The sequence below is a fragment of the Phocoena phocoena genome, chromosome 11, assembly GCF_963924675.1.
Source record: "Phocoena phocoena chromosome 11, mPhoPho1.1, whole genome shotgun sequence".
Classification (NCBI taxonomy): domain Eukaryota; kingdom Metazoa; phylum Chordata; class Mammalia; order Artiodactyla; family Phocoenidae; genus Phocoena; species Phocoena phocoena.
In genome coordinates this window covers 87,148,435-87,163,408 of record NC_089229.1, presented here as the reverse complement: position 1 = coordinate 87,163,408, position 14,974 = coordinate 87,148,435, and the positions used below count along the sequence as shown (strand labels likewise).

The 14,974-nt window shown below is 35.7% G+C and overlaps 1 protein-coding gene across 23 annotated transcripts in view; it reads left to right on the top strand.

Annotated features, from left to right (window-relative positions):
- PLEKHA5 (pleckstrin homology domain containing A5) overlaps positions 1–14,974 on the top strand; it is a 259,317-nt gene that overhangs the window by 227,269 nt on the left and 17,074 nt on the right. For 12 of the 23 annotated variants that reach the window (XM_065886867.1, XM_065886868.1, XM_065886864.1 and 9 more), the window contains 4 exons: positions 2,742–2,843; positions 5,532–5,643; positions 6,524–6,570; positions 8,343–8,460. In XM_065886867.1, coding sequence (XP_065742939.1) covers positions 2,742–2,843; positions 5,532–5,643; positions 6,524–6,570; positions 8,343–8,460 — 379 coding nt within the window. Of the gene's footprint in view, positions 1–2,741; positions 2,844–5,531; positions 5,644–6,523; positions 6,571–7,327; positions 7,517–8,342; positions 8,461–14,974 lie in introns of all 23 variants that reach the window. The other 11 variants (XM_065886852.1, XM_065886859.1, XM_065886851.1 and 8 more) reach the window with 3 other exon arrangements.

The window sequence follows — 14,974 nt, the reverse complement described above, 5'->3', positions numbered from 1 at the left end:
ATGCCATCTCACTTCATTGCTGGGCTGCCACTGGGTCTGTTATCCTCATTTTACCCTCCCTGAAGCCTTCAAAGGCCCACTATTTAAATTTGCAGTTTTTGTGGTGCGTACAATTTAGAAGATGGCTAGAAGCAATTTTTCTTTTCTTTTTTGGGCACGCCGCATGGCTTGCAGGATCTTAGTTCCCCATCCCGGGATTGAACCTGCGTCCTCAGCAGTGAAAGCGTGGAGTCCTAACCACTAGACTGCCAGGGAATTCCCTTTTTTTTTCTTTTGTTTTGCAGGCAATTTTCCTTGAAGGAGATCAATATCCTTATTGATTCAGGTGAAAACAGTTTGCTGAAGCCAATATAAATTGGCTTACACAATATAAATGAGATTAAAATCTTTAGTCCTTTACCACTCTGCCTTTTTAAAATTTAATTCACTGTGAATTCTGCATAATTCTGTGAAATCTGCATAATAACTCCCTAAATTATATAATATAGAGATGATAAAAAAAATCTCCCGTGGTTTATCTCTGCTTTTTTAAAAAACGTAATCCAGGGCTTCCCTGGTGGTGCAGTGGTTGAGGGTCCGCCTGCCGATGCAGGGGACGCGGGTTCGTGCCCCGGTCCGGGAGGATCCCGCATGCCGCGGAGCAGCTGGGCCCGTGAGCCGTGGCCGCTGGGCCTGTGCGTCCGGAGCCTATGCTCCGCGGCGGGAGAGGACCGCGTACCGCAAAAAAAAAAAAAAAAAAAAAAAAACGTAATCCATTGTAAAACCCGCTTATGGACTTCCCTGGTGGTGCAGTGGTTAAGAATCCACCTGCCAATGCAGGGGACACGGGTTTGAGCCCTGGTCCGGGAAGATCCCACATGCTGTGGAGCAACTAAGCCCGTGCGCCACAACTACTGAGCCTGCGCTCTAGAACCTGCGAGCCACAACTACTGAAGCCCACGCACTTAAAGCCCGTAGTCCTCAACAAGAGAAGCCACCGCAATAAGAAGCCCGCACACCACAGCAAAGAGTAGCCCCCTGCTCAACGCAATTAGAGAAAGCCCGCCGGCAGCAACGAAGACCCAACGCAGCCATAAATTAATTAATTTTTTTTAAAAACCTTACAAGGAGACATCTTAAATTCAAAAAGCAGTTATTCCAAATGGCCCAAATTTTAACACTCATTTTAATTTTTTTTTTCATTTTAATTTTTAAAGGTAATTTTCATTGCCTAAGTTTTTAAGCAATTGTAAGCTAGTTGCAGAATATAGAAAATAGAGAACCTCTAGGAACTTGAATATTGCTGCTCTTTTTTTTTTAACTGTTAAGATGATTTTCAGTAACCTCTCTTCTACATTCAGTACCCTCTTTTCTTATCCCAAAACTATTGCTGTTGTTAAACTAACATTTCCCAGGGGAGCTTTGCTTAGAGCAGTTCAAGTCAAGAAATCTATGGTCAAGGGAAGTTCTTCGACAAGAGTTACTAATTCATTTTACAACAGCATTCAGTAAACATTTGTTGGTAGTGTCATGTGTGCCAACACCACGCTAGATACTGGTGACAAAATAGTGATCAAATATAGTTCCTGTCCTTAGTTTATCAATTTGACCTCATACCACTCTCTGAAATGTCTGAAGAATACCTACACTCCTGTGGAATAGCTTCCCTGAAGCAGAATGACATGGCAATGTAGTTTTGAGCACTTGTAGAATTATTCTATATTAAATAGATGACAGGTGGATAAGGATCAAGTACGAAAGTTTTCTCTGTGATTTGAGGGTTTGGGGGTAGTTTTTTTTCCCCAAAGGAGAAAAGTATAGGTGGGTAGTACCTCTATTGAGTCTCTAGGAGCAAAATTCACTACATTAGTTCGCTGAATTAGCTTCATTACATTACTGTAAATTTATTCTAAGTGAAGTCATGTCAGGCTTCTGGTGTTACTGAAAATCCAACATGCTAAAATACAAACTATTTAGTATTTTTATTCCTGGACAAATTTTAATCATGTCAGTTAAGAAAGTGCTTTATTTATGCCTCTTCTGCATTTAAAAAAAATCACTTTCAAGAAAAATTTAATGTATTACTATGAATAAAATAACACATTTTGGGCTTCCCTGGTGGCGCAGTGGTTGAGAGTCTGCCTGCCAATGCAGGGGGCACGGGTTCGAGCCCTGGTGTGGGAGGATCCCACATGCCGCGGAGCAACTAGGCCCATAAGCCACAACTACTGAGCCTGCGCGTCTGGAGCCTGTGCTCCGCAACAAGAGAGGCCGCGATAGTGAGAGGCCCGCACACCGCGATGAAGAGTGGCCCCCACTTGCCACAACTAGAGAAAGCCCTCGCACAGAAACGAAGACCCAACACAGCAAAAATAAATTAATTAATTAATAAACTCCTACCACCAACATCTTCTTAAAAAAAAAAACACACATTTTTCTCAGAACTCTTTAGATATTAGAATCAACTGAATATTTTGATGTCATGAATGAATAAATAATAAATAGTTCAGGTGGGTTTGTTTGGGTTTTTTTGGTTGTTTAGGGTTTTTTTTGGGAGGGGGTTAGTAATTTTGAGTATAGCAACAGCACAATAATAAATAATTCAGTTCCTCAGTAAATTTTTCTTAAATTGAGCAAAAAAGAGAGGAAAAAAATAAAGGAAAATGAGTTATAAAAATTTTTATGTTGTCCATTGTAAACTACAGGATTGATAACACACCAGCACATTTTCTCTATTAAAGTAATTAAAGCTCTGATTTCAGGAACTGGAACGAGCATGGAGAGAATATGATAAGTTAGAATATGATGTAACTCTCACCAGGAACCAGATGCAAGAGCAGCTAGATCGCCTTGGTGAAATTCAGGTACAGAATTATAATATACATTGTTTTAACTGGCTTTGACTAGTTCTGTACAACCCATCTCGTTAGCTTCATGCACACCGTTCACAGTTTTTGCATTATTGGCTACCTAACATCTGGGTTTCAGTACTTTCAATGATAGGAATCTTACAGTCTCACAAAGTAGCCCATCCCTCACTGTTTAAAAGTTCTTTATCCTATTGGGCACATGGTGAGCCCTAGAGTGTTCTGTGCTCCTAGCTAACTATGTCACTTAGCACTGAAGTGTCAAATTATCTTATCCATTCTATATTAAATCCCTCTCATTTATCAAACCGTTATTTAGCCTATTGTCTCGACTGCTATTTTATTAGAATGGAGGAAGATGCAGCACCATTTGGCATAAAGAATCCAGGTTTGTGAATAGGCAGATATGGAATGAAGTTCCAGGTGTTTGTTTTCTTATCTATAAAGTTGAAATAACAATACCTGTCTTAAAGTGTTGCCCTGAGGGATGGAAATAATACATATTTAAGAAAATAATAAAAGTCACTTTATGCTTGTGACCCTATGTAAATTTGGTCATCTGCATTGGAAGCCCAGTAGACTCAACAAATCAGTACAACAAATAAAGAGTAAGGTTGACTCATAGAATGTCAACTGTCTTCTATGCGTGCTGTCCAGAATAGTAACCACCAACCACGTGTAGCTGTTGGGTACTTGCAGTGTTGCTAGAGGAACTGAATTTTTAATTATCTAAATGTAAGTAGCCATGTGTGGTTGTGACTTCTGTACTGAACACTGAAGGTACTAAATACAATAGAAAAAAATGGTGAACATCTAAACCTCAACCAAGGGATCAAGAAACCTTTTCTGTGAAAGGCTAGATATTAAATATTTTAGATGTTACAGGTGTATACGCTCTGTCACAAAATCTTTGGTGTTTGGGAGTTTTTAATAACCCCTTAAGATTATAAAATTTATTTTTAGCTCACAGGCCATAAAAAGAAGTCATGGGCCAAAGCAGTTTGCCAATCCTGATTTAACCTAACAAAAAAAAGCTCATCATGAAAATTTAATTACTATATTATAGGACATAAGAGAAGACCTGAATAAATGGAGAGGTATAATTGCTATACTGTGTTCACGGATGGCCCGATTTAACGTTATCACGATGGAAATTCTTCCCATAAGTACAATTCCATTCCAACCAAATTTCCAGAAAAAATTAACAAAATGATTCTATATTTTTAGGGTATAATAAAGACCACAGTAGTTAGACATTTTTTGAAAAAATAAAGAACTAGGAAACACACCTTATGAGAAGCAGCATTGCGCATGTAACCTTAGGCCAGTTACATAACAGCTTTGTACCTCAGTTTCTATAGCCGTAAGATGAAAATAATAATAATACCTACCCCTGTTGGGTTATTATCATGGTTAAATGTGTTGATATTTTTTGAAGCACTTAGAATAGAACCAGGCAAATAAAACAGACTATATATATAAGTGTTTGTTAAATACATAAGTAAACAATGAAGACAATATAGAAAACTTGAAAAATGACATACTAGGAAGAAGTGAAGTATCTTTGACCTCTAAAAATTCAACAAGTCACTGTCTAGATTTGCAAAGAACTTTTTAATTTGGAGAAACAATGCATTAGAAAAATAGACAAAGAACATGAGTAGTTTTAATTAATGGAAAATTTAACTCACATTGCTAACAAGTGTTTGAAAAGTTGATCAGTGTAACTAGTAACCAGAGAAATCGCAAAATAAAACAAAAATGAGATTTTCATTGTACACCTTTCAGATAGACAAAAATATGTACATTTTTTAAATTAGTGCAAAAGTAATACATATTCTATATGTGCAATTATCTGATTTTTATAGTTTATATTCCCTCCCTATATGTCTTTATCAGTATTCACATCTCAGGGCTGACATAATTGTTACAGTTATCGTACTTATTTACCTATTTCTTTTATAGTTATATTCCTAAAAGTGATATTTATCATTTTTGTATTTATCAATAAGAGTCATTAGAGTTTTACTAGAATCTTACTAAGATGATCTTATTTTGGCTTCAGTTAGAGTATTTAGCCTAAGGGACATGAACTGGGGTAGTAAAGAAATAACTTTAGGGTAGAGTAAAAATGGCAATAATCAATTTCAAAAACTGAAAATTTGTCCTGCAAATATATTTAACTCTATCAATAAAAACTCTTCAAATTGCCCTTTCTTTTTTCTTTTTTGGCATGTCTCTATGTTCTAGAACTTAAGAGACTAAAATACTTTCCTTTTTTTCCCCTAAAAATGTTTTGTTTAATTTGAGATTTGTGAGTTTCTCATCTGTTGTGTTTTTGTTTTGTTTTGTTGGTTTTGGTTTGGGGGAGGGTTCCGCATTTTTAGTCCCATCTAATCAGTATTCCTTCCTGGGATTGTAAGTAACTCAACACAGTGTGTATTGAAAAGATGTGAAATAGTGTGTGTAGGTCTGAAATATTAAATTTTTCTGTTTCTCTGCTTTTTTTCTTTTATCTTCACCATTGACATTGCAAAATTGAGAAGGTCACACAAATCATATTAAATATTCTCAAAACTTAATCCACTGCAATTCTCATTTTTTTAAGTATATAATTAGTGGAATTTATAACTGTATTTAATGATTTTTTCCCCCTGTATGTGGTCTGTCCGTTTTTACTGATAGACTGAATCAGCAGGAATTCAGCGTGCACAGCTTCAGAAAGAACTCTGGAGAATTCAGGATGTCATGGAAGGACTGAGTAAACACAAACAGCAGAGAGGCACTGCAGAAACAGGTACATTAGCTTCATCTTTTATTCTACACTTATTGACCATAATAATATATCTAAATGGAATAACACATAGAATTGGATTTCTCTTGTTATTTTAATGGATTTTTGACATTAGAAAACAGGCACTTTGTAATATTGAATCAGTACCCAAGTTTATATATAATATAGAAAGCAAAAGTTTTACCAACCACACTCACACAAAAATGAGTCTGTAATTATAAATGCACACAGTGTTTTGGTTTGGGGAGTTTTTTTCCCACAACAGAAAATGTTGTTTTTCATCAATATGTTTTTTTCTCCTTAACAATACAATACAATAACAGCTGTGTAAGAATCATTGTATAGATGAACTATAATTTATCCATTTCGGTGTTGATGAACAATGTAGGTTGCTTCCAGGTTGTTGGGTGGGTGGGTGGGGTTTTTTGTTTTTCTTTCATAAGCCATGATGTAACGAACATTACTGTGTACATAATAAACACACCTGCTAGTACTAATGGGTTCTAGGAAATGAGAAATAAGTGCACATTTTTCATTTTGATATGCACAGCCAAATTGCTCTCCTAAAAGATTATATCAAATCATAGTTAAACCAGTAGTATTTGAGAAAACCCATTCCCCCATACTCTTGTTTATATTAGATATTTCAGTTTGTATTTTTTAATGTATTGGGGTTTTTTAAATTTATTTTATTGAAGTGTGGTTGATTTACAATGTGTTAATTTCTGCTGTATAGCAGTGTAATGGGTTTTAAATTCAGAAAACAAATGAGGGGTTAGAAACTAAAGGCTTTGTTTAAAATAAATGAAATTGTTCCTTTTTTCTGTAGATTTAGGAAGATATGTTTAGTGTAAGTAGTTATATTTTATAATTTTTTTAATAGGTATGATAGGATCAAAGCCTTTCTCAACAGTTAAGTACAAAAATGAGGTAAGTTTGAATTGTTTCTCTAACTATAAATTAATTTATAATTAAAACATGAATTAGAATTTTCTCTACTCATAACAAAAATGTTTTCTAAATATGTTTGAGTTACTGTTTTGATCTTGAAATTTTGCTGGTTCAGTAATTTGGTTCTTCTAACAAATGTGATCTTCTTCCCTTAATGGAAAAAAAAATTGAATCACTACTTCTCATCTATGTTAGAACTTTAACATTGTCATACTTTTTCTAATCTAAGTAATTTGAGTATTTATTTATCATTGTTTGGTATGATAAGTTGGCTGTGTATCATGCATACCATAAAGAAATGACAACTACAAAGAGATACTGTCAACCTAGTTGAAAGCATCTGTGGTCTTGAATTTTGTATAAAAGCCAATCAAAAAGAAATGTTCTTTCTTTTCTCTTAAAAATTAGCAAAACAATACAGAATGAGATTTTTTTAAATGAATTCTTTATTTTTAAAATGAAATACAGTAGTTTCATACATTTGTTTTGATGTTGAGCTTTAGAGTAAAGCTAACCTGTGTGTTACAGAAAAAATTAAATGCAGTCAAATTTAAAACCCAGTTATTGGCTATCATAAACACTTTTTTGTTTTACTTTTTAATATGAGACTCTTGGCTTGGCAGTGTCCCTTTAATTATCTTAAAGTGAATGTAAGTTAACTTACCATTGCAAAGAATTTCGATATACTTAATTCAATATGCTTATCTAAATAAGGTGACTATTCTACAATCTTTAGGAAGAGGAAGTAGTCCCACCTCGTCCTCCACTTCCTCGGTCCTATGACTTTACAGACCAGCCTCCCATAATCCCCCCTCTGCCCAGTGATAGCAGCTCCTTGCTCTGTTATAGCAGGGGCCCAGTCCATCTGCCCGAAGAAAAGAAGATTCACCAAGTTCAAGGATATCCAAGAAATGGATCTCACTGTGTAAGTGGCTGCAATAGCCACAGAATAATCAATCGTACTTGCCCTCATTTTTCAAACTTAATTTATTTTAGACTCAAACTTTTTTTTATTATAACACCACTTTTAGCCAGCACTTTTTTGTTCATATATAACATTATCATTTGTTTTTCCTGTTTTAGTTTTACCATTCTTATTTTGTAATATTTTCACAATTTTAATAAAATTTCATAGTTTCTGCTTTTCATGAATATTTTCATAAAGTGGTTACTTTATGTGCCTGTGTTTAAGGAACCATATTTTAAATATACAATTTCAGGATATTAGAAGCAAAATGATATCTTTAGATCAGAAAGACACAAGGAAAAGAAGATTCTTACCAGGAATGATCAAAAGGTTGGGGTGTGGGCAGTTCAGTCTAGGAAAACTGTTAGAGAATGTGGACATTGCCAAGGAAAGACATTACCCATGGAAACTGGAAAAAAGGAGTTTGGGGATTAAACACATAAATGTAAAATGTAATAAGCAAGGAGAAGAGAACAAGGAGAAAAGGAATAGGGCTAATTGAGTTAATATGATATAATTATTTTTAGACTTTAGTTTTACTGATGACTTTGTCCCTAAGAGGAATATTCTTAATTTTAAAATCAAAAGATATGCTGGTTAAAAATCTTTTATAAAGTCTTTTTTTCTACCCTAATTGTAACATATATATTAATTGTGTTATACCTAAGATAGCTGACTGAGGCTTTTAATTGTTAATAGTGTGAGTTCTTAGAGATAAACATTTTAAAAGAGACTTTTGCCTTTTTGTGTGTGTTTGTTTGTGATTACATATCTTCCTTTCAAGGGTCCAGATTATAGACTCTACAAGAGTGAACCAGAGTTAACAACAGTGGCAGAAGTTGATGAGTCTAATGGAGAAGAAAAATCAGAATCTGTTTCAGAAATGGAAACTTCTGTTAAAGGTCAGCATTTGAGATATGTTTTATCTCCTGCATTTTTCAGACACCTTAGAAATAAATTTAGTTTATATGTTGACACAGTACATATACAGGTCCACAGTCCCTCATCTGAAACCCTTGGAATCTGATGTGTTTCTGAATTTAGAAGGTTCAGATATTGGGAAGATAACATGACCCATAAACCACATATCAACATGTCATCTCTCTCTGCTGAGACAAATATGGCAAAATGTGGGATTTTTCAGAAAAGTAATTTCTGATCATAACCCACTAGTCAATTTTTTAAAAATAATCTGCTAAAGGGTCATAAAGTAAAGCTTGAAAAATAGTAAGTGGTAATATTCACATAGCTTTTTCCATAATTGGAATATCCTTCTAGGTTTTCTAATGCTGGGTTTTGTGTTGTTGTTTTGGGATTTTTTTTTAATTAGAAAAATACTGCCATCTTGAAAACTTAATATTTATATGCCTTTCTCATTCTCATCCAAATCATACCTTTTTCTCATTGAAAGTCTTTGTTAACTTTATCTTTTCATACACAGATGTAAGTGAAACAGTCATAGTCTTCGTCCTTATCATATTTGTGCATATAATTATAAATATGCAGGAAATATCAGACTGCAAACAAAAGTAAATGTTTTTGGCAAATAGGTAACTAGATACCTGGCCAATCCTCCACAGATTATAAATGCTGGTTCATATCATTTTAAATATTTTTGAGACGCTTCAACAAGTTGCGGAAAAATAAAGAGAGGGATGTTCAGGCCAAAAATTATATGAAGGGTAGTGCATTAGTCTGCTCAGGCCGCCATAAAAAAAATACCATAGACTGAGTGGTTTAAACAACAGAAGTTTATTCTCACAGTTCTGGAGGCTAGAAGTCCCAGACCAAGTTCTGAGAGGGTTTGGTTTCGGGTGAGGACTCTTTTCCTGGCTTGTAGATGCTGCCTCCCTCACATGGCCTTTCCTGTGAGTGCCTGTAAATTCTCTGGTATCTCATTTTATAAGGCCACTAATCTGTGGGGGCCAGGGCCCCACCCTTATGACCTCATTTAACCTTAATGACCTCCTTTTAATCCCCATCTCCAAATATAGTCACATCAAGAATTAGGGCTTCAACAGGAATTTTAGGAGGACCAATTCAGTCCATAGCAAGAGGCATCCAGGAAGTAAAGCGGAGCATGAAAGCCAGCTTTCACCTTGTGACAGGACAAAGCTCAGAGCATGAACAAATTAGGAGTCTGCTAGGAGAACCCCTCAAATAAAGCTGGGGCCCTCTGAGGGCTATACTTTCAGTGAAAACTGATTAACTCAATTTCATCAAAATTTAAAACTTTTGCCCATCAGAATGGAAGAAAATATTATCAGTACATATACCTTACAAAATCCTTGTATCCAGAATATATAAATAACTCTTACAAATCAGTAATAAAGATAAACAACCCAATAAAAAAGTAGGCAAGGGCTTCCCTGGTCGCACAGTGGTTGAGAGTCCGCCTGCCGATGCAGGGGACACGGGTGCGTGCCCTGGTCCGGGAAGATCCCACATGCCGCGGAGCAGCTGGGCCCGTGAGCCATGGCCGCTGAGCCTGCACGTCCAAAGCCTGTGCTCCACAATGGCAGAGGCCACAACAGTGAGAGGTCCGCGTACCGCAAAAACAAAACAAAACAAACAAAAAAAAAAGTAGGCAAAAAAAGCCTTGGAGAGTTAACAAATCAGGTATACAAATGGCCAATAAGCACATGGAAAAGCTTATAACTTATTAATCACAAAAGAAATGCAGTTTTAATGCAAATAAAAATCACATTTCACACCTTCTAGAATGGCTAAACTTGAAAGACTGACTACCTAGTGTTGGTTAGGATGTGGGACAATTGGAATTCACACACATTTCTGAGGTGGTATAGGATGGAACAATAGTTTGGCAGTTTCTCATAAAGTTAAACATGCAGTCATCATAGCCAGGAATTCTATATATTTACCTAAGAAAAATGAAAACATAATCCCTCAAAAGACTTATACAAGGGTTGTTATAGCAGCTTTAATTCATAATAGACAAAAACTGGAAGCAGTCATATGTCTGTCAACAAGAGTACGGCTAAACAGGTTGTAATACTTCTCAGCAAAAAACTGATAGATGTATTTAGTCATAACAATGATATCATCTGAAATATGTTCTCTAGTATGGCTTGAATTCTTCCTGGAAGTTTTTCCTCTTTTAAATTTTGGGTTGTTTTTGTTTTTTTTTTAGTATATAATCATAAGCTCTCATCTAATAAATGTCTGAAGTGTACAGATCGATTACAGTGTAATTTATTTTGTACCACATGACTTAAAGTTGGGCTTTTAAAAATGGACCACTGACTAGCATAGTAGAAGGCTTTTCTTTATTTGAACTGTAAAAATCACTTGTAATACATCAGTCCAGCTCTTCACATTCTCAAATATACAACTGTTATAAACACAGAGTTCATAAACAATATTAAAACTTCATTAAGCTGCAGATTGTTTGGTTCATAACCTAAAGGGGCCCTGAATGACTGACCACCATTTGTCTTTGGGGGGAAAATAAGATTTCATTTTTCTACTTAGTTAATGTAACTTTTTTTTTTCTTTTTTTTTTTTTTTTTAAACATCTTTATTAGGGTATAATTGCTTTACAATGGTGTGTTAGCTTCTGCTTTATAACAAAGTGAATCAGCTATTCATACACATATGTTCCCATATGTCTTCCCTCTTGCGTCTCCCTCCCTCCCACTCTCCCCATCCCACCCTTCCAGGCTGTCACAAAGCACTGAGCTAATATCCCTGTGCCTTGCGGCTGCTTCCCCCCAGCTATCTACCTTACTACGTTTGTTAGTGTGTATATGTCCATGACTCTCTCTCGCCCTGTCAAAACTCACCCCTCCCCCTCCCCATACCCTCAAGTCCGTTCTCCAGTAGGTCTGCGTCTTTATTCCTATCTTACCCCTAGGTTCTTCATGACATTTTTTTCCCTTAAATTCCATATATATGTGTTAGCATACGGTATTTGTCTTTTTCTTTCTGACTTACTTCACTCTGTATGACAGACTCTAGTTCTATCCATCTCATTACAAATAGCTCAATTTCATTTCTTTTTAAGGCTGAGTAATATTCCATTGTGTATATGTGCCACATCTTCTTTATCCATTCATCCGGTGATGGGCGCTTAGGTTGTTTCCATGTCCTGGCTATTGTAAATAGAGCTGCAATGAACATTTTGGTACATGACTCTTTTTGAATTTTGGTTTTCTCAGGGTATATGCCCAGTAGTGGGATTGCTGGGTCATATGGTAATTCTATTTGTAGTTTTTTAAGGAACCTCCATACTGTTCTCCACAGTGGCTGAACCAATTCACATTCCCACCAGCAGTGCAAGAGTGTCCCCTTTTCTCCACACCCTCTCCAGCATTTATTGTTTCTTGATTTTTTGATGATGGCCATTCTGACTGGTGTGAGATGATATCTCATTGTAGTTTTGATTTGCATTTCTCTAATGATTAATGATGTTGAGCATTCTTTCATGTGTTTGTTGGCATTCTGTATATCTTCTTTGGAGAAATGTCTATTTAGGTCTTCTGCCCATTTTTGGATGGGGTTGTTTGTTTTTTTGTTATTGAGCTGCATGAGCTGCTTGTAAATTTTGGAGATTAATCCTTTGTCAGTTGCTTCATTTGCAAATGTTTTCTCCCATTCTGAGGGTTGTCTTTTGGTCTTGGTTATGGTTTCCTTTGCTGTGCAAAAGCTTTGAAGTTTCATTAGGTCCCATTTGTTTATTTTTGTTTTTATTTCCATTACTCTAGGAGGTGGGTCAGAAAGGATCTTGCTGTGATTTATGTCATAGAGTGTTCTTCCTATGTTTTCTTCTAAGAGTTTGATAGTTTCTGGCCTTACATTTAGGTCTTTAATCCATTTTGAGCTTATTTTTGTGTATGGTGTTAGGGAGTGATCTAATCTCATACTTTTACATGGACCTGTCCAGTTTTCCCAGCACCATTTATTGAAGAGGCTGTCCTTTCTCCACTGTACATTCCTGCCTCCTTTATCAAAGATAAGGTGTCCATATGTGCGTGGGTTTATCTCTGGGCTTTCTATCCTGTTCCACTGATCTATCTTTCTGTTTTTGTGCCAGTACCATACTGTCTTGATTACTGTTGCTTTGTAATATAGTCTGAAGTCAGGGAGCCTTATTCCTCCAGCTCCTTTTTTCGTTCTCAAGATTGCTTTGGCTATTCGGGGTCTTTTGTGTTTCCATACAAATTGCGAAATTTTTTGTTCTAGTTCTGTGAAAAATGCCAGTGGTAGTTTGATAGGGATTGCATTGAATCTGTAGATTGCTTTGGGTAGTAGAGTCATTTTCACAATGTTGATTCTTCCCATCCAAGAACATGGTATATCTCTCCATCTACTTGTATCATCTTTAATTTCTTTCATCAGTGTCTTATAATTTTCTGCATACAGGTCTTTCGTATCCTTAGGTAGGTTTATTCCTAGATATTTTATTCTTTTTGTTGCAATGGTAAATGGGAGTGTTTTCTTGATTTCACTTTCAGATTTTTCATCATTAGTATATAGGAATGCCAGAGATTTCTGTGCATTAATTTTGTATCCTGCTACTTTACCAAATTCATTGATTAGCTCTAGTAGTTTTCTGGTAGCATCTTTAGGATTCTCTATGTATAGTATCATGTCATCTGCAAACAGTGACAGCTTTACTTCTTCTTTTCCGATTTGGATTCCTTTTATTTCCTTTTCTTCTCTGATTGCTGTGGCTAAAACTTCCAAAACTATGTTGAATAAGAGTGGTGAGAGTGGGCAACCTTGTCTTGTTCCTGATCTTAGTGGAAATGCTTTCAGTTTTTCACCATTGAGGATGATGTTTGCTGTGGGCTTGTCATATATGGCTTTTATTATGTTTAGGAAAGTTCCCTCTATGCCTACTTTCTGGAGGGTTTTTATCATAAATGGGTGTTGTATTTTGTCGAAAGCTTTCTCTGCATCTATTGAGATGATCATATGGTTTTTCTCCTTCAATTTGTTAATATGGTTTATCACATTGATAGATTTGCGTATATTGAAGAATCCTTGCATTCCTGGAATAAACCCCACTTGATCATGGTGTATGATCCTTTTAATGTGCTGTTGGAATCAGTTTGCTAGTATTTTGTTGAGGATTTTTGCATCTATGTTCATCAGTGATATTGGCCTGTAGTTTTCTTTCCTTGTGACATCCTTGTCTGGTTTTGGTATCAAGGTGATGGTGGCTTCGTAGAAGGAATTTGGGAGTGTTCCTCCCTCTGCTATATTTTGGAAGAGTTTGAGAAGGATAGGTGTTAGCTCTTCTCTAAACGTTTGATAGAATTCACCTGTGAAGCCATCTGGTCCTGGGCTTTTGTTTGTTGGAAGCTTTTAAATCACAGTTTCAATTTCAGTGCTTGTGATTGGTCTGTTCATATTTTCTATTTCTTCCTGATTCAGTCTTGGCAGGTTGTGCATTTCTAAGAATTTGTCCATTTCTTCCAGATTGTCCATTTTATTGGCATAGAGTTGCTTGTAGTAATCTCTCATGATTTTTTTTATTTCTGCAGTGTCAGTTGTTACTTCTCCTTTTTCATTTCTAATTCTATTGATTTGAGTCTTCTCCCTTTTTTTCTTGATGAGTCTGGCTAGTGGTTTATCTATTTTGTTTATCTTCTCAAAGAACCAGCTTTTAGTTTTATTGATCTTTGCTATTGTTTCCTTCATTTCTTTTTCATTTATTTCTGATCTGATTTTTATGATTTCTTTCCTTCTGCTAGCTTTGGGGTTTTTTTGTTCTTCTTTCTCTAATTGCTTGAGGTGCAAGGTTAGGTTGTTTATTCGAGATGTTTCCTGCTTCTTAAGGTGGGCTTGTATTGCTATAAACTTCCCCCTTAGAACTGCTTTTGCTGCATCCCATAGGTTTTGGGTCGTTGTGTCTCCATTGTCATTTGTTTCTAGGTATTTTTTTATTTCCTCTTTGATTTCTTCAGTGATCACTTCATTATTAAGTAGTGTATTGTTTAGCCTCCATGTGTTTGTATTTTTTAAAGATCTTTTCCTGTAATTGATATCTAGTCTCATGGCGTTGTGGTCGGAAAAGATACTTGATACAATTTCAGTTTTCTTAAATTTACCAAGGCTTGATTTGTGACCCAAGATATGATCTATCCTGGAGAATGTTCCATGAGCACTTAAGAAAAATGTGTATTCTGTTGTTTTTGGATGGAGTGTCCTATAAATATCAATTAAGTCCATCTTGTTTAATGTATCATTTAAAGCTTGTGTTTCCTTATTTATTTTCATTTTGGATAATCTGTCCATGGGTGAAAGTGGGGTGTTAAAGTCCCCTACTATGAATGTGTTACTGTTGATCTCCCCTTTTATGGTTGTTAGTATTTGCCTTATGTATTGAGGTGCTCCTATGTTGGGTGCATAAATATTTACAATTGTTATATCTTCTTCTTGGATCGATCC